This window comes from Drosophila teissieri, chromosome 3R, assembly GCF_016746235.2.
Source record: "Drosophila teissieri strain GT53w chromosome 3R, Prin_Dtei_1.1, whole genome shotgun sequence".
Lineage (NCBI taxonomy): Eukaryota > Metazoa > Arthropoda > Insecta > Diptera > Drosophilidae > Drosophila > Drosophila teissieri.
In genome coordinates, this window is record NC_053032.1 from 2,125,631 (window position 1) to 2,145,529 (window position 19,899).

At 47.7% G+C, this 19,899-nt stretch overlaps 1 protein-coding gene across 1 annotated transcript in view; it reads right to left on the minus strand.

Annotated features, from left to right (window-relative positions):
* The window catches only part of LOC122621349 (piezo-type mechanosensitive ion channel component), an 831,372-nt gene that overhangs the window by 284,943 nt on the left and 526,530 nt on the right, over positions 1 to 19,899 (minus strand). Inside the window, exons 11-13 of the mRNA XM_043799189.1 lie at positions 9,820 to 10,103; positions 9,259 to 9,758; positions 9,140 to 9,200 (exon numbers count right to left, since the gene is read on the minus strand). Coding sequence (XP_043655124.1) covers positions 9,140 to 9,200; positions 9,259 to 9,758; positions 9,820 to 10,103 — 845 coding nt within the window. The remainder of the gene's footprint in view (positions 1 to 9,139; positions 9,201 to 9,258; positions 9,759 to 9,819; positions 10,104 to 19,899) is intronic.

Consider the following 19,899-nt stretch of genomic DNA (forward strand, 5'->3'; position numbering starts at 1 on the left):
CAAAGCGGAGAGACCATGAACTAACGGTACAGCGCTGGACCTTAGACTTGAACCGGCCAAGGGCATAGAGACCGAGCTAGCCGTGCGCGAAAAGCGAAATAGCGGGATCCCCGCGGCCTATAAAAGGGCGGCGCAGGCGCAGATCGGGACAGTCAATCAGGAAAAGTGCGCGGAGAGGCAGACAGTCAATCAGGAAAAGTGCGCGGAGAACCATACAGTCAGTCAGTTAATCACGCGTAGGTCATACGTGCAAGTGCAGAGTATGGGCGCGAGTCGCTCAGTCCGGACACGGGCGTGCGGCCAGACGGTCGGAGCAGATTCAGAAAGTGTGGACACAGTCAACCAGTGGAAGTACGCGGTGATTGACAGAGTGTCAGTAAAAGTACGCGGAGATCGGCAGTCAATCAGAAAAAGTACGTGGAGAGCCATACAGTCAGACGGCAGGTCAGTGATAGTACGCGGAGGTTGACAGCGAAATAGTGAAACAGTTAAAGTACGCGGAGCGATATCCGGAACAAGTGAACGACAAGTGAGTGTCAAAGCGGGCACCTAAGGAGGATCTCTACAAGCGAAGGACCAGCAAACACAAGGACCTTGCGTGGTCAGAAAGGGACGGTGTAGTCTTTGGTCGGTAAATGTGGATCGGGGAGGAACGCAAGCTTATCTCACGGACGATACATCCTGCCCCCATAACATCCTAAGCCCCGTACGAGCCCGCAGGTGGTCCATTGGCATTATGAATGTCCAACCAGTCAAGGATTTGCGATCTGTGCCATCGCCAGCACAGTCTGCATCAACAAAGCAATGAACCTGCACACCTGTGCGCTTGTAACATAGCTTCATGTCGGATGTGCCCTTAAGATAACTAAAGACACGCTTTGCAGCCACTTCGTGATCTTTATGAGGATCGGGATTTTTTGTGCTAGCATGGCCAGACTGTGCATGCAATGGTATTTGTCTGTTTAGCTATTGAGCTTTTTCAATAGCTGTTGCGAATAATAAATAGCCGAAGAAAGTTGTTTATTTTCCGATAATGTTTATTTTGTTAATTGTTTACAGCAGCTAGGGCCGACCAAGAGCTATATCGAATGCACAAGTTGAGTCTTTGCCGAAAAACGAAGAAGTGACAATTGGCGGGACAGACACGTAGGTAGATAACAAAGAGAACAACTGCATGACTCTTGCCAAAGGCCATCTCATTGGTGGTAGATTCTCGTCCTTAACAAGAACGACGTTGTCCACGGCTACGCCAGGCTTTGGGGTGCGCCACTTGGAGCGCTGCTGGAGCAACGTCAAGTACTCTTCCTTCCATCGCGACCAAAAGATTTGCTGAAGAAAGGAGATGCGCTGCCACGAGTCAAGCCGATTATAGTTTAGGCCCGTTATATCTGGCTCGTCAAACGACGAAGGCGGACCACCATTGAGAAAATGCTCCGGAGTGAGGACGTCCAGATCGGCAGCGTTCTCTGAAATGAAAACTAAAGGTCTGGAGTTAATAACTGCCGAGATGTGGCACACCAGCGTCCTCAGCTCATCGAAGGTCAGAACCGCCGTACCCACAGCGCGGTAAAAATTATGCTTGGCCGTTTTCATCGCCGCTTCCCAAAGTCCACCGAAATGGGGCGACCGTAGAGGGATGAACCGCCAGTCAATCGTCTCCGAAAGGCAAAAATTCTGAACGGAACCTTGAAATAACCTTCGAAGTTCCAGAAGTTCATTCTTGGCGCCGACAAAATTGGTGGCGTTGTCTGACCAAATTTGATTCGGCTTCCGCCGGGTGCATATGAACCTCTTGAGTCCGCACAGAAACGCAACTGACGAGAGATCCTTGATCAGCTCCAGGTGCACTGCCTTGGTTGCAAGCATATAAATACGCAGACGTAGCATTTAACCGCAGGCTTGTTGCGAGTATCCGGCTTGTGAAAGAAGGGTCCACAGAAGTCTATACCAGCAACCTCAAAAGCGTGAAATCCCTCCAAGCGCTCCTTGGGAAGGTCCGCCATTATGTGCTCTATTAGTCGCGGCTTAATCCGAAAACATCTGATGCATCTGTTCACGACCTTGGTAAACGTCTTCCTCCCCCCAATAGGCCAATATTGGGATCGAATTGCACCCAGAAGAGCTCGAGGTCCGGCATGAAGATTGCTTTCATGGTAATGCGAAATAATTGCCAGAGTCACCGGATGGGACCTTGGAAGGATTTTCGGGTGGCGGCCATCAAAGTCCAATGACGAATTCCGGAGGCGACCGCCTACTCTAAGAAGTCCAAACTGATCCAGGAACGGCGACAGCGAGGATATGGGACTAGACGAGGAAACTCTTCCCAGCGTTTTTAGGGACTGCATGTCCTCCCATAACTGCGCGCGCTGCACCAACCGCAGCATCATCTGAGTACCCTCTTGAATGTGTGCGACGGTGAGCCCAGGATGACGAATTCCATTACAAAATTTGTAAATGTATGCAAACACTCGTTGCAGTGAGGGGTACGAATTTGCAAATTTGGAGCTAGCAATTACAGCCACGTACGGCGACTTTACGATGAACACACTTTGACGAAGTTTAAGGACCGGTTTGCCAGGACAATCAGCTGTTGGCCAATCTCTTTCAGGCTCCGTAAGATAGGCGGGTCCATGCGCCCAGAGTGACGACTCGCTAAGCTCATACGGGAGGGATCCTCTGGATAAGATGTCAGCTACTGAATGGCAGCAACCCTATTTGCCACAAATATGTTGAACCTGGCGGGCTCATCTCGGATCCAGGAAAGTGCCACCGTCGAGTCGCACCAACAATAGTAGCGTCCTTTATATACTTTCAAGCCAACTATTTCCCTCATTTAAGCCAGAAGATCCGTACCACAAAGCTCCAGCTTTGGGACTGTTATGGTCTTCAACGCAGCTATGCGCGACTTCGAACAAAGCAAATGGCTAAAACTTTGATTCCCTTTAGAAACCACATAAACGCAGGCTCCATAGGCATCAATGCTTGCATCACAAAAACCATGCACCTCAAGACCAGACTCTGCGTTAAATACGAACCGAGGGATACTAACATGACTTATTATTTCAAAACTGCGACATATATCAAGCCATTTCGTGTTATGAGTTTCCGGGAGGCTTTCATCCCAGGACATCCTTGCAGAGCTGCTGCAAAAAGATTTTACACCTTGTGATTACAGGACCGACCAGGCCAAGAGGATCGTAAAATTTAGCAATCCCAGACAAATCAGAGCGCCTTCAGGGTCTCAATGGCGACTGAAAGGCAGAGAACGAAAACAATAGCTGGTCGGAGGCGGGATCCCAAGCGAGACCTAAAGTTTCGGTGAAATCGCTACCATCTTCAAACTTCATGAACGACTCCTTGTCCTCGCCGGGCACACCCTCCAGCACAAGCGGAATGTTAGAGCACCATTTCCTTAGCTTGAGCTGCCCTTCGCAAAAATGCCAGCCGTCTGCTGCATTATGCTGATAGCATCCTTTACCGTGCCGGAACCGGAGATAAGATCATCCACGTTAAAATCCAATGGGAAACGATGCTCATCGATGCTTTGTAAGCTTCCTTTCCAGCGACAAGAATCTACGCAAAGCCTGAGAATAGGAATCTCCTAAAGAATCCAAATGGAGTTTTAGCGGCAACCGTACCGAGTAATCGCCAGCTGGCAATCGGGTCTAATTTTTAACAAATTGGGCCTCGCAATCTAGCTCCTCCTTAGTGGCTTGAACTATTGGGCCGGGACAATTTTCTACCTCTGCAGAAGTGCATAAAGTTCAACATCAATGCTGTTTTCCTTGCTGGCTGAAGAAGGAACGCGTGAAGCTATTTGCAAACCGAGAGGTGACCAAGTGCTGTTGAGAGCTAGAATCTAACAAGGCCCTGCAGGGAACGAACAGTCCCGACCGATTCTGCACTAGAACGGTTGCAGTGGCTAGCAGCACAAGGTCACTACCGAGATCCTGGGCAATTAGAGTAGAAGCAGAAGGCTCAGTGTGGGAGCTTGAAGACACCGGAACATGTGGCTGCGAGGAAGGCGGACCATCTAGATGGAGCAGCGTATGATGCCTTTTTCCACAGGTGCGGCAGCGGCTCGAGCTGCACTGGCGTAGCTGATGACCTGCCTTTAGGCAATTTAGGCTAAGTATTAGTCTCTTTGCCTCGCGCAGACGATCTACTGGCGCTAAGTCTCTAAATTGCGGGCAATAATATATAGCATGCTCTGCACTATGGCAAAGCATGCAACCAACAGAATTTTGGGTGGTAGCAACTAGCGTCGAACGATTTCTGCCCACCTGAACGCCTGGCGCATAGGTTGCCATGGCGCAATCCACGGCCTCCAAAGTCCTACATCGCTGCTCCAGGAATGCAGCCATCGATTCCCACGACGGAATAAGGTTGACAAAGACCGGATCCTCCAAGCGCTCCTCCCACTTAGCTTGGCTCGCCGCATCCAGCTTTTGCAGCAGCACTTGCACTATGATGCAGCCAGCGATTTGCTCAGTGGTGCCTAAACCCTTCAACGCACGAATGTGTCGCACTTGTCCGACAATTCCCGAAGCGATGCCACTGAACCATTCCGTACTACCTTTAAATTTAGAATCTCGGTGATGTGCGCCTGAAAAACGAGACGCCGATTATCAAACCTTTTTTGAAGCAACTCTAAAGCCGCTTCGTAATTGCCGTTTGAGATCTTCAATGATCGGATAGTTTCCAGCGCCGAGTCCCTCAAACATGACCGCAGATGTTGCAATTTCTCAATGTTGGAGAGGTCCGGATGGCTGTCGATTATGCTCGTGAACACGGAGTAAAAATCCGCCCAGTTTGCGTAGCCTCCGCCAAACGTTGGCAGCTGCACAGGCGGCAACGGCATCGGCCGCGGCTGCGTCTGATAACCACTACACGTGTGGGGCACAATACCTTCCGCAAACGTCGAGTGCGGCACGAAAATTGCGTTTGGCTATTTCCGCGTGCACACTAGCCTTGAATTCTACGATGAATGCATCAAAACTCTCGCTCATTGCACTGCCAATTTCGTTGAAATCTAATTCCTCCAGTTCTGTATGCAGAACTTTAAAGGCACTTTGCAACTCATCAATTTGCTCCAGTCTCACCGTAAGAGTGGGTTCGTCGTATCCGCTCAGCGTCTCATTAGACAGCGACGTTTGTAGCCTCTGCAACCTGCTGAACAGCGCATTGGCTTTGCGCTTTAAAAAGGTCACCCTGTTTTTGTCACTTTCAGCGGGCATAGCAACAAATCGCTTTTAATTCGGTTCAGCGGGAAGATGAGCACAAAACAAATGCCGAAAATGCAAGCGGAGTCAATGCACGTAACGATATATGTAGCAATGTATGTATGTATATATGTAATGCTAGCTCGCTTAAACACAGCCACTATCACCGAAATCACCACTCACTTGTACAACCGATTGCGATTTAATGTATTTATATTTATTTATAAACGGGATATGTGCATTAATTAATGCATGCAAATTAACACGATCACGTCGGGGTCACCAATGTTTAGCTATTGAGCTTTTGCAATAGCTGTTGCGAATAATAAATAGCCGAAGAAAGTTTGTTTATTTTCCGATACTGTTTATTTAGCGAATTGTTTACGGCAGCTAGGACCGACCAAGAGCTATATCGAATGCACAAGTTGAGTCTTTGCCGAAAAACGAAGAAGTGACAATTGGCGGGACAGACAGCCGAATGCAGCGCCCAAGCTTAACGTAGGTAGATAACAAAGAGAACAAGGAAAGAGCGCCGTACAGATAAATGCGTGCGAGAACAGCGGTTTGCACTATGGGCATCGCAACTGCTACCACTGACTACTTCGGCTTACAATATTAAGAGTATGAGATTAGTCTACTGCACAGTTTTGGCGGCTGCATGACCTAACACTGTCCTTGTCGTCATAGCTAGATACAGCAAAGAACCTGATTGACACTTTCTCTGATTCACTTTTGTGCAGCTTGTAGTCTCGCATTTTACTAGAAAACCCGCCATCTACAATATCAAACTCATCTGATATTTGCTTATTGATGTTATGGTTGTCAACTTCTCTGGAACACGCAAGAATTAAATCATCAACAACATACTACAATAATGTTTTCTTAAATTTTTTTTGTGTATATGCATGGCTTGCTAGGGCAGTCCTTTAGAGAACTTCCAGTTCCACTGGCGTCCACAAACACCTGTGTTTGATTTTATTCCTGAATACTGAATGTCCAAAATATTTCGCCATTAAAGTATAGTACTTGGTTCATTGTATCTGTATAACTCAACCTCAAGAACTATAAATGCTAAAAAGCTAAAATTGGGCAAGTTTGTTTCCCTATACTTTTACGCTCAATCTAACACTCGTAAACCGCCCAAAACTCACGCGCAGACTTTTGAAAAATGTTTTGATATGCCGCAAGCCGCCATAAGCTGCCATGCAAATTTTGTTTTATTTTTATAATTTTCCGGTTGTGCAATTGGCCGACGCGGCTAATTTTTTTTTGTAAATACTACGGTAACATCGGATAAGACAATAGCCGATCTATTTGTCCAGTTTTCCAAAAATCATATTCTACGTTACATCATTCCAAGCAGCTGTACTCTTACGCGGTATTAAGGTCGTATTTAATATTTTGTCCTACTCTAGACGAAAGCTCATTGCCTTACGATCTTCAGCGTGTTAAGCCTTTCCTTTTGCCAGGTCTCGACGAAATTCTTGGCTGTGTGCTTAGGTTCAGTCCGGAAGATTTGTGCATGCCACTACTGAAATTGTTCATCTTATCTCCGGAATCTTCCCGTTCTCCAGTTCTCCCATATATTGAAGAAGTCCTTTGTGGTTCTTCTCCATAAAAAATGTAACAAATTATACAATTACAGAGGAATATTTTTTTTGAAATTGTTATAACTTCTCATTTGCAGCACCTTTGTAGGACAATTATATCACCATGTTAGCACTGTTTTTTTAAAATGCAGATCAACAACCACCAATCTATTGGAGCTAACTTCCTTCGTAATACAGAGCTTCAAAAATAATCTTCAGACAGATATCATCTACACTGACTTTGGTAAAGCATTTGACTCTGTTAATTATTCACTTTTTTTAGGAAACTAGATTTATTAGGTTTTCGTAATGACCTTTTGTCGTTTCAACTCCTTAGACAGAATATCACGGGTTGATGATCTTGGTGTCCTTTTGGACCCTAAACTTAAATTTTTGGACCGTATTTCGTCTATTGTCAATTAGGGCAGGGGTGTGGAAGATACATATAAATTTTAGGGCTTACTTAAGATTTATGTCGTCCTCAGGCATGGCCAAATACAAAGCATACTTATGGGCCGATACATTTTATGAGGAGTCTTAAAACTTAAAATCGAGGTGCAGAAGAGCTGCTTAGCAAAAGCAAAAATACAGGAGGAGTCAAGGGTAGCCAGGTCAAGCGGGAAATAATACACCTTGGACCCCGGCAAAACGGAGAGATCGTGAACTAACGGTACCGCGCTGGACCTTGGACTTGAGTCGGCAAAAGGCACGAACGGTAACGGTGTGGACTGAATCGAGTGGTCTGAGAATAAAACTAACTTAAATCTGAAACACTTTCTCCTTGGTCGGGCAATCTCACAAATCATAATTTGGTGGAACGCTGTTCAGAATAGTTTATCAATATATCAGGGAATCTTATACCATGGAAGATTAACAAGGTGATCCTTAAGGCTTCGTTTTGCGGGTCTGCTCCGAACATGCACTCTACGCTATGCTGTCCTGAACCCTTGGGACTAGGTTTATTCATTCCAGCAGATAGTATTTTCATATCACTGGCCATGAATGCAGCGAATAGCTCTAGGGAGGCAAGTTACTTTTTCTGATGGTTTCATTGCAAAGCAACCGGACGAAGATATGATTAAAGATTCTTCATTCAAAATTTACGTAAGAACTTGTTAATGCTGCAATTCCGTAGCTTAAATCTTGGTTTTGAACATCTTTCGGATAGCTACTTGAGGCAGTCGTTGGCGTAAAGGCATGTGAAATGATGATCCAAAAGGTAGAAGTCAAAAATGGGGCTGACAATGTTTTGTATGTGTTGGTATTAAGTCGGTAGTACTTTAGTTCGTTTGATATCTTCTCTCTTTGGAGGATTAATTAATAAAGCTGGGTGCATTTGTTGTGTACCCACGTACAAACTTATTTTTTGCAGTTTTCAGTATTGTTCCCAGGGTTGAGGACAGCTAAAACTTGCAAACTTCTTAAGAAAGGTTTTCACAGTTGATTCTCTTCAATATAGGAGGATTTGCAAAATTCCACTGATAAGCCGGCTAATCCGGTTTGAGCTACGTCATTTATTTTATGATTTTATTAGCAAATTGACTCGTGTTGCACAGTCGAAGAGGAGGAACCTGAGGAACAAGTTCACGACAAGAAAGTCGACAAAGCAGAAGCTGCAGAGCTGAGATCGATATAGTGGAGTGGTGCAAAAGGTTATGTGGAGTCGTTGTGTGGTGTCGTAAAACGTTCCAATAGTCGGGCTTTCCGGGTCCGAGGTTCTGGGAAGATTTTTGGTTTAACCAAATGGATGAGCTTGCAGACCGCCACCACAATATCTTAAATCTCGAGGAGGAGACGAGGGAGCAATACCGCACCGCAGAAAAGGGGAACAGCCGTGTCTAAACAAACATTTGATCACCGAATAAAGCTGTACAAGTCTGAAAGCAAGACGATGCCTTTGGTTGGACAATCATGCAAACATAAATTTCGCGGGATGACCACATAACTATTTTAACTAGCTGATGTAAGGCGGTACAAGAAACAAAATATCAATAAACTTTATGTCCTTTATAAAAAATATATGAATATATAATATTACATTTGTTAAGTTATAGCCTTACGCTATTCATCGTTCAGTTGGCCAGTATATGGAAGGGTTCCATAGAAGCTGCTCGGCAGTTCCATTCATTCCAGCTTATGCGCAAAAAATGTGTTATGTTAATTATTGGGAAATTGGTTTATTTTTCGCAAAATGTTAATTTAATACATTTTTATTGCCAAAAAATGTCTACCTAATTTTGTTATTAGTGTGTTGCATAGATGATAAGACGCAATAATTTTTAAAAAACTTTTTAATTAGAAAAAAATTAACCTCTTCAAATAACTTACCTTAAGAGTTTTCGTATATTCTCAGGTCTCTCCTTGCTAAAGCTGCGATTATAGTGGCTCGCTGTAATGTTTTTAAATTAAATATCTTAAAATGTTTTTTTTTTGTATAAGAAACTTACGGTGTTTTTCCAGTAATAATAACTCCGAGTTTGTACGTTGAATTGTCCAAATGCCTTGCTTCTTTAGCATATACTGGTGCCAAAATAATACAACAAGTAAAAAAAGATCGTAAACAGCTCTCCCACGCTTCATAATTAGTTCAAAGCTCAATGAATTTGATCTGTTAAAAAGCTGCTGGTCAAGTAATACTCTCTGATGCATAATAGACTTTAAAAATATCATCGTCAAATTATATGTAATCAAAGTAACCCAAAAAGTTTTAGTTGGCCGGGGCAATGTTAAAGCACCCCAACACAGAACTAAAAAAGGCATTGGCAATGAAATCATAGATGAATTAGCAGCTTGATTCAGAAACACCACCAAGTAGCATATTGCCTCAGTATTGGCAATAAGTGCATACCATAAAGCAATTAACATTTGAACAAAGTCATTATGGTCAAAAGTAGTAAAATCATCGCCTTGTGAGACCAAATCCGAAATAGCCTCTCTTGATAATTGACTTGTTTTGATGGTATTAAATATTAGTAGTTATTTTAACCATTTTGTATATGCATTCTTACTTATTTAAAGATTTATTTAAAAATTTGAACATAGCTGCAGTATTTGACAATCCCAGCCGTTTCATAATATTAATTTCCTGTAGTTTTTTTTTCTCAGCAGAGAGCATCTTATGTACAAATCGAAAATTTTTTGATAGACGATTTAATTTGAAAGTGAGTAAAATAATAAGTTCTGAAGTGAGTGTTATTACCGGATGAGTTTCAAGTAGTTTATTATTATAGTCAGAATTTTCGTGACATAGGAACGATTTGCTTTTATTATAATTGCTTGCCCTGGACCTGAACTATAATTATCAAATTAAAACAAAATACTAATTAGTTTTTTAAAAATTTGGAAAAGTTTTATATATAAATATAAAAATCAGGGTTCACGATATTGTAGGCCAATTCTATTTATAAAGGAGTTTAATAATTGTTTTTAGAAATTTGTAACACGTTAGCATGTTTGTAGAAGTGAACATTTGTGACCCAAATAAGTAAATAGATTCTTTATATGGAAATTTACCTTGTCGATGTGTTATTATTACCGTTACTCGTAGAGTAAAAGGGTATACTAGATTCGTTGAAATGTATGTAACAGGCAGAAAGAAGCGTTTCCGACCATATAAAGTATATATTTTCGTGATCAGGATCGATCTGGCCATGTCCGTCTGTCCGTCCGTCTGTCGTCCGTATGAACGTCGAGATCTCAGGAACTACAAAAGCTAGAAAGTTCAGATTAAGCATACAGACTCCAGAGACATAGAAGCAGCGCAAGTTTGTCGATTCATGTTGCCACGCCCACTCTAACGCTTTTGTAAATTTCTATCAACGAAATCCTATTTCTCCAGGCGGTATATCATCAACATTTATCTGGGCGCCAGATGTCTTGAAGTGATTTATTTAGTTAACTCACTACGAGCTTAGTGAAGTTTATTGAGTTCGTCCTACCAAATTTTTATAAACGTGCTTGCCGAGTTACCACTAAGCTCATCTTACAGATTGCACTTTCGGTCTTGTTTGGTTCGGGATCGTTCTCTGCCTTGTGACCGCTACTGCCACTGCCATTCGTGACTGGTGGCCAGTGGCTACCTTCAATTTTGGGCATACGTGGCACAAATACTCAAAAGGAAATAGTCTTGTGCAAATACCTTTCTATTGTACAAAGTCCAAGTAAGCAGAAAAGAGCTTTAGGAGAAAGGGTATAAAAAGGGAATAGAGCTAAAGTATCTCATTTAGATATACGTAAGCATTCTTTACATGTTCAAAATTTAAACAATGCTTCCTCAAAACTCCCAAAAGTTCTTGAAAACAAATCTCTACAACAGAGACTTTGCTCTGAAATGCAACTCTGATATATCCGACGACCACGCTATATACGCTGGAGTTTCCTAAAGCAGCATACTTGGACCTACGCTGTACGTCCTTTATACCGCGGTGAGGAGTTAAAACTCCGCACAAATGCGAATAGTGATCGCATAAGGAGGGGCTGCCGTTGCCAATTACGCAACAAGGCAGTGCGAAGCCCGGAGAAAGAGAGTTTGGAGACTCTGGGCTGGAGAAAGAGAGTTTGGAGACTCTAGAGGAAGAGAGTTTGGAGACTCGGGAGGTGGAGAGAGAGAGGATGGAGACTCCGGACTTACTGAAAAGAGAGTTTGGAGAGTCAGCAGGCTCAAAGGCAAATAACGGGACAAATCGAACTTTGGACCGGGCCAACGGTAAAATCGTGGACTTTGGATCCGGAGACTGGAGACCAAAGGAATGAACCGTTAGAGGAGGCCTATATAAACAGGCCGAGCGCTGGAAGCAGGACAGACAGTCGAGGAGAACAAGTGTACGAGTGATAGTCACCAAGGAGCAAGATCGCTACGTCAAGGCGTTCGGGACGAGAAGGTCTCCGAACTGAGACGCAGGTAGCTGAGGTCCAAACGACGAAGCACGAGTAGCCAGGTGGCAAACAACAGGAGAGGCCAGACCTAAGCGGGCTCCCGAGGAAGCGGCAGGGATTGTGGTGTAGACCCGGTGGACTGTGTAGGAGATCGCGTGCTTGAACCAGGCGATAGCCTGGTGTGTCCGTGCAATCCAAGCAGGCGTGGTACCGGCGCCACCAGTCCGAACCAGACGTGGGGTTGACGAGTTGCTGTTCCAGAGGCGTTTGCCTTGGGGATCACAGCCGTGAGCTTCCGTGAGTCTGCGTACGACAACAATTCTTAGCCCACGCGACGAGCGCCCAACAACGAAGGTCCGCGCCACCCAGGACGACGAAAGCGGTAAGACAGTGAAACCAGGCCGCCGAGCCGGACATCCAGGTCCGACCGCACCGGCAGGAGAGAAAAGATAGGGTGGAACGTTCGTCTTTCACTGGGCGTCTTGCTACAGGGACTGCGGCGTATCCGGGCGATAGCGCGGTGCGTCGGAAGGAACTGAACAAGCGTCTGGCGAGACCGGCCGGGACAGAGCAAGGGACAAGAGGTTGTGGCTAGCGAGGCGTATGCCTTTGAGAGCCCGCCAATTGTTCACCCTAGTCTGGGAACGGTGACGCTTCCCTAAGCCCTTGACCTTCCTTCTCGCGCGTCAGCGGCAATACCAGGCGAAGGTCCGACGCTACGACGAGAGAGCAGAGGCGTCCGGACAATTGAAGTACATTGTAAACTGAGCTCAAATAAAGACCCGAGGACGAAACTGCGAGTGTTATTACTGGTAACCGGGTGATCACGTTATTCTATAAATTTGGTGGGACGAACGCACAAACTCTACTGAGCTAGCCGCACGTATTCCGTAGCGAGCGGACAAACAAAATCAGTTCGTTACATCTGGCGCCCAAATAACGTGATTATCCCGGCAGTAGACACAAATTAAGCAGTATGGGTAGAAGTTGGATCTACCGTCTTAAAAAGGAAGACTTCGCATATGTCGCACAGAGGTTGCGCATATCGCTGTCGGGAAGGACAGAGGACATGCGAAAGGCCCTAGCGGAGTACTACGCAGAGACGGAAAACGACCCACAGCTCACAGCAGTCTGGACAGAATTGGAGACGGCATATCCAGACAGACCAGGTCCAAGCGTTAAGCTGACAAACCCCGAAGGCGAAGACCTCATCGCAAGCCTGAGCATGGAGGAAATTTAGCGGGAAGGTCAACGGAGGGAGACGAGCAGGGAAAGGAGGCCAAGTACAGAAAGACCCAGACCCAGCCAGCCGGACTACGCATGCAGGGAAAGGCTCTGAAGTGGTACATAGCCAACAACAAGCACTGGAGGACTTGGGCCGAGTTCATAGACAGTTTCCAGACGTATTTCCTGGCCAGGGGATATTTCACGAAGCTCGCGGACAAGGCGAGACAAAGGAAGCAAGGGTTTAGGGAGGCATTCAAGGACTACATGGTCGAGATGCAGACTCTGATAAGACCCCTTGGGTATGGGAAGAAGGAAACGCTGGAGCTCATCAAGGAGAACTGCACGCCAGACCTTCGAATAGCGTTGAGATCCTACCACGTGGACGACCTAGAGGCTCTCATGATCCTGGCAGATGAGTACGAGGAACTGCACAGGGAACGGGAAGCCTTTGCGGAAGAGCACAAATACAGGCGCAACAAAGCCCCTGCCGCAACACACGTCACGTGTAGAAGGTGTGAGGACGCAGGAGAGCTAGGCACGCAGTCCCAGGGACAGTGGGCACGATATACCCCGGGTCAGTCTGGGCGTCATAACACAACCTTATGGAGGCCGCCAGTCACCACCCAGACCCACACTGGAACGACTCGTGCGGGCAACTCGGGTCAACACCCAACCCATGTGGCCAATCCACAAGAAGCTTGTCGCAGGTGCGGTGGACACGACCACTGGCCAAGAGGCTGCCGACAACAGAGGCTGCTGTTCTGCTGGATGTGCGGAAAAATAGGAGTCCGAAGTACGGAATTCTGCCAGAGAGCGGGAAATGGGCAGCGATCTCAGCCGCAGAGAGGCGAGCAGGTGTCGCAGGGTGCCGCCTCTCCAAACTAACTGGCAAATTAATCGAGGAGGAGCAGCAGTTGTCCGCAGCGGTAACGATCGGTGGAGACACGTACAAGGCCATGATCGACCGGGGCAACAGCAAGCTTCATAAGTGAAGAGCTGCCCGTGGAGCGATTACAGGGATACGACGGCAGGTTGGGTTGGCAGATGGAAGGTGCGGCGAAATCAACGCAAAGCTCGAAATAGGAGTGGAGTTCGGCAACAGGCGACTCGTCATGAGCCTGCTAATATTACCAGGGATAGTGGATGCGTTGGTGCTGGGGTGGAATTTCCTCACGCAAGTCGGGGCCGAGATCAAGTGCGCCGGTCATGAAATCCGAATACCGGCCAGAGGCAGACACAACGGGTGGTCGGTCGCATTAGTCCAAAAAGACGGCGAAGAGGACGACATGAACAAATTCCTGGAAACAGAGCTCGCGAAGTTTCACGCCATGACCGGAACATCGAGTATAGCCGAGCACACGATAACCATGAAGGACGATAAACCAATTAAGCAGAGATACTACCCCAAGAATCCAAAGATTCAAGGGGAGATCAACGCGAACGTGGACGAACTGCTGGAGATGGGGATGATAGAGCATTCAAGGAGCCCGTACAGCTCACCCATAGTCATAGTGAAGAAGAAAACGGGAAAATGGAGGCTATGCGTGGACTTCTGGCAGATAAACGCGAAATCCATAAAGGATGCCTACCCGATGCCACGGATAAACTACATCCTCGACCAACTAAGGGAGGCGCGCTTTATAAGCAGTCTGGACCTAAAGGATGGGTATTGGCAAATACCGCTGGAAGAGTCAAGCCGGGGCTTCACGGCCTTCACGGTCCCAGGGAAAGGGCTGTTCCAATGGAAAGTGATGCCATTTGGGTTACACTCCGCGTCGGCCACATTTCAACGGGCCCTGGATCAGGTGATTGGACCGGAAATGTCGCCGCATGCATTTTCGTATCAAGACGACATCATCGTGATTGGCCGCACCCTAGAGGAACACAAGAGAAATCTCACGGAGGTATTCCGTCGCTTGAAGAAAGCAAACCTGAAAATAAACCCGGGGAAATGCCAGTTCTTCAAACAAGAACTTCTGTACCTAGGGCACCGTGTCACAAGCCAAAGGATAGGCACGGACCCAGAGAAGGTAGCAGCGATAGCCCAGCTAGAACCACCGTCATCGGTCCGAGAGCTGAGGCAGTACCTTGGAGTCGCATCGTGGTACCGACGTTTCGTGCCTGACTTCGCGCGCATTGTAAGGCCACTCAACGACCTCCTCCGCAAGGGTACCAAGTGGACATGGTCACAGGACCACCAGCAAGCCTTCGAGGAGGTAAAAGCCAGATTGGTAACCGACCCAGTCTCGGCGTGCACCGACTTCGGGAAAACGTTCATCCTGCAAACGGACGCCAGTGACTACGGGATTGGCGCAATCCTCACACAGGACACAGAAGATGGTGGGAGGGTCATTTCATACTCCAGCCGGACCCTAAACGGAGCCGAGAAGAACTACTCGACAACAGAGAAGGAGTGCTTGGCAATTGTGTGGGCTATTCGGAAGCTAAAGCCGTACCTTGAGGGCTACCACTTTAGGGTAGTGACGGATCATATGGCGCTGAAGTGGCTGAACAGCATAGAAAGCTCTTCGGGAAGAATTGCCAGATGGGCGTTGGAGCTGCAGCAGTACGACTTCGAGGTAGCATACAGGAAAGGCCAGTTGAACGTGGTAGCAGACGCATTGTCGAGGCAGCCACTGCCAGGGTCGGACTCAGCAGTACCCGATATGCTGAGAAGAACGCAGGACAAGGGGACCGAATCAGAGTGCAGCTGGATCAAGGAAATGCGAGAAAAACTAAAAGCACAGCCTCAAAAGTTCCCAGACTACGTGTGGGAGGGTAGCACCCTTTACAAGCAGATTCCGCATAGAGCAGGGAACGAAGATGTAGTGACCTGGAAGCTATGTGTTCCGCGGCAGCTGAGAGAAACTGTCTTGCGTGGAAACCACGACTCCCCAGCAGCCGGTCATGTAGGCAGTTGGAAGACGATTGCACGGCTTGCAGCCCGGTACTACTGGCCAGGAATGCAGAGAGACGCAAGGGCCTACGTTCGGAAGTGCGAGGACTGCGCAAGGTTCAAACCGAATCAGCGGCAGGCGGCGGGAAAGATGTTGACACAGATCCCAGAGGAACCCTGGGCGACAGTGTTCGCCGATTTCGTCGAACCACTACCAAGATCGAAGCACGGAAACAGTATGTTGTTGGTACTGATCGACAGGTTTTCGAAGTGGACGGAGTTGGTGCCTTTGCGAACAGCAACGGCAGAAACGTTGCAGAAAGCGTTCAGGGAACGCATAGTCTCACGATTTGGAGTACCGAAGGTGGTGATCACGGACAACGGCGTGCAGTTCACGAGCCGGGCTTTTAAGAAGTTCCTCAACGACATGGGGATAAAGCAGCAGTTTACGGCACCGTATACCCCACAGGAGAATCCGGCAGAGAGAGCAAACCGCACTGTGAAGACAATGATAGCGCAGTTTGCCGGACAGAACCAGAGGAATTGGGATGAAAGGTGGCCCGAAATCATGCTGGCTGTGAATTCCAGTGTTTCAGATTCCACAGGCTACTCACCGGCATTTTTGACACAGGGCCGCGAGCCAAGACTACCGAACGCACTCTATGAGAGAAACGCTAGGTACGGGAAGGCAACCAGAGTCACCGGAAGGAAACGCTGAGAAGATGAGAGAGGTCTTCGAGATTGTGCGCAGGAACCTAGAGACGGTGTCCCAGGACCAAGCAAGGCATTACAACCTGCGGAGAAGGCAGTGGAAGCCAAGCGTTGGTGAAGTGGTGTGGGCCAAGGAGCACCATTTGTCTAAAGCGGATGAAGGGTTTGCGGCCAAACTAGCTCCGAGGTTCGATGGACCGTACCAAATTGTGGATTTCATATCGCCAGTATTATGTAAGATTCGCCACCGTACGAACAAAAAGGAACGCACGGTACATGTCAGCGACCTAGAACAGCAGGATCAGGAGGAGAATGGTGACAAGAACGTGGAGTCGGAGCCATTGGAAGGCATGCAGGAGAACGACAACACCTGAGAACGGACTGGGTTCGGCAGCCGTTCTAGCGTCAGGCCGAGGCGAGAGTCAACGGATGCAGACTGCGGGTCCGACAACCATTACAGCGTCAGGCCAAGGCGAGAGTCAACGGCTGCGGACCGCGAGCGAACCAGAGTATTGCCGCGACAACCACCACCAGGGAAGAGTAAGGCACAAACGACGGGAAGTTGAGACTGACAGCACCGGAGAACGGACTAGGCTCGGCAACCGTTCTAGCGTCAGGCCAGGGCGAGAGTCAACGGGTGCAGATTACGTATCCAGCAACCGTTCTAGCGTCAGGCCAAGGCGAAAGTCAACGGAAACGGACCACGAACGAACCAGAATCCTGCCTCACCAACCACCGGACCAAGGATCCCACATACTCCCCAGGAAAGGGGGAGGGGCGGTACAACAGTACCGCAAGGCATGCCAAATAATTCTGCAGGGAAAAAAAGTCGAGGATTACAAGGATGAAACGTTTTGCTTGTATTCCAACTTACCGCCAAAAATTTGTTTATAGTCATCAAAGCTTATGGAAGGGGGCGCCTCGATCACAAGGCGGTCGATCGGCACTCGATAGTGTCAATCGATGGGCAAAAACATCGGAAAAAGCAGCACATGACGGGTCACACTACGGAAATACCAGGGTCACCAAGTGGCAACGCCGCCCCAACGGGAGTTATCGGGATCTATCGGTAACAATCGATCAACGGCGAATGGTGTGACCAGATGACGAGAAGACGAAAATGTGGAAGGCGGGAAGAAGAGCCTAGAACGAAGAAGCGTCACGGAAGTACGAATGGGCGGCAAAGTTTGAAATTAAGAACGAGGAATATACTCAAAGGAGATCGGCGCTGTGGAACGTCGACGGAATCCCAAGAGTGTTCCGAGGTAACCGCAAGGCCGGATTTTAAATTTTCCCGAAGAAAGGGGGAGTTGTGAGGAGTTAAAACTCCGCACAAATGCGAATAGTGATCGCATAAGGAGGGCCTGCCGTTGCCAGTTACGCAACAAGGCAAAGCGTAGTAACGGCAGTGCGAAGCCCGGAGAAAGAGAGTTTGGAGACTCTGGGCTGGAGAAAGAGAGTTTGGAGACTCTAGAGGAAGAGAGCTTGGAGACTCGGGAGGTGGAGAGAGAGAGGATGGAGACTCCGGACTTACTGAAAAGAGAGTTTGGAGAGTCAGCAGGCTCAAAGGCAAATAACGGGACAAATCGAACTTTGGACCGGGCCAACGGTAAAATCGTGGACTTTGGATCCGGAGACTGGAGACCAAAGGAATGAACCGTTAGAGGAGGCCTATATAAACAGGCCGAGCGCTGGAAGCAGGACAGACAGTCGAGGAGAACAAGTGTACGAGTTAACAACGTTAGAACGAAGTCAGCAGAGGAGCTACGACCGTGATAGTCACCAAGGAGCCAGATCGCTACGTCAAGACGTTCGGGACGAGAAGGTCTCCGAACTGAGACGCAGGTAGCTGAGGTCCAAACGACGAAGCACGAGTAGCCAGGAGGCAAACAACAGGAGAGGCCAGACCTAAGCGGGCTCCCGAGGAAGCGGCAGGGATTGTGGTGTAGACCCGGTGGACTGTGTAGGAGATCGCGTGCTTGAACCAGGCGATAGCCTGGTGTGTCCGTGCAATCCAAGCAGGCGTGGTACCGGCGCCACCAGTCCGAACCAGACGTGGGGTTGACGTGTTGCTGTTCCGCAGGCGTTTGCCTTGGGGATCACAGCCGTGAGCTTCCGTGAGTCTGCGTACGACAACAATTCTTAGCCCACCCGACGAGCGCCCAACAACGAAGGTCCGCGCCACCCAGGACGACGAAAGCGGTAAGACAGTGAAACCAGGCCGCCGAGCCGGACATCCAGGTCCGACCGCACCGGCAGGAGAGAAAAGGTAGAGTGGAACGTTCGTCTTTCACTGGGCGTCTTGCTACAGGGACTGCGGCGTATCCGGGCGATAGCGCGGTGCGTCGGAAGGAACTGAACAAGCGTCTGGCGAGACCGGCCGGGACAGAGCAAGGGACAAGAGGTTGTGGCTAGCGAGGCGTATGCCTTTGAGAGCCCGCCAATTGTTCACCCTAGTCTGGGAACGGTGACGCTTCCCTAAGCCCTTGACCTTCCTTCTCGCGCGTCAGCGGAAATACCAGGCGAAGGTCCGACGCTACGACGAGAGAGCAGAGGCGTCCGGACAATTGAAGTACATTGTAAACTGAGCTCAAATAAAGACCCGAGGACGAAACTGCGAGTGTTATTACTGGTAACCGGGTGATCACGTTATTCTATAAATTTGGTGGGACGAACGCACAAACTCTACTGAGCTAGCCGCACGTATTCCGTAGCGAGCAGACAAACAAAATCAGTTCGTTACACCGCAGACATACCAACAAGCTAACAAGATTTTATGCCCTGAACAAGCAACACTTCAACTCTCTTGTCACATAGTGGCCTTGGAGAAGTGACGGGCGAATCAAAGTAAACGAACAAAAATGTAAGCATGTGACATTCACACTCAATCTGCAAGTCGATCACCTTATATAACACCGTACTCCCGAAAGCAAATGAAGTTACTTATGTTCGACCGATGACTCAACTGGCGCAAGCGCATCGAAGCTAAAATAACACATCTTAAGCTTAGCCTTCATTGGCTGGACAACAGGGTCTTACTCTATAAAGCAATTTGGACGTACGGATCCCAAGTAGGGAAAAGTAGCTGCAGTTGTAATATTAAAACCATTCAGAAGGCTCAGACGAAGATACTTAGAACGAAAATATCCAAAGAGACCTGAACTTCAGATCCTTCAGATAAAAGATAACTGAACAGAAACATAGCAAATATAGTTTACATCCTAACAACCTTGGCGGAAGTCTATCGCGGGCTTGCGACCGATCCCGTCTTGGCCGCAACGACCTTCCAGCCCACCGATGATAATTAGAATTGTAATAGTTGAGTTGTATATAATTAAAATTTTGAAAATTATCATTAGTCTTTCACTAATTCTATTAA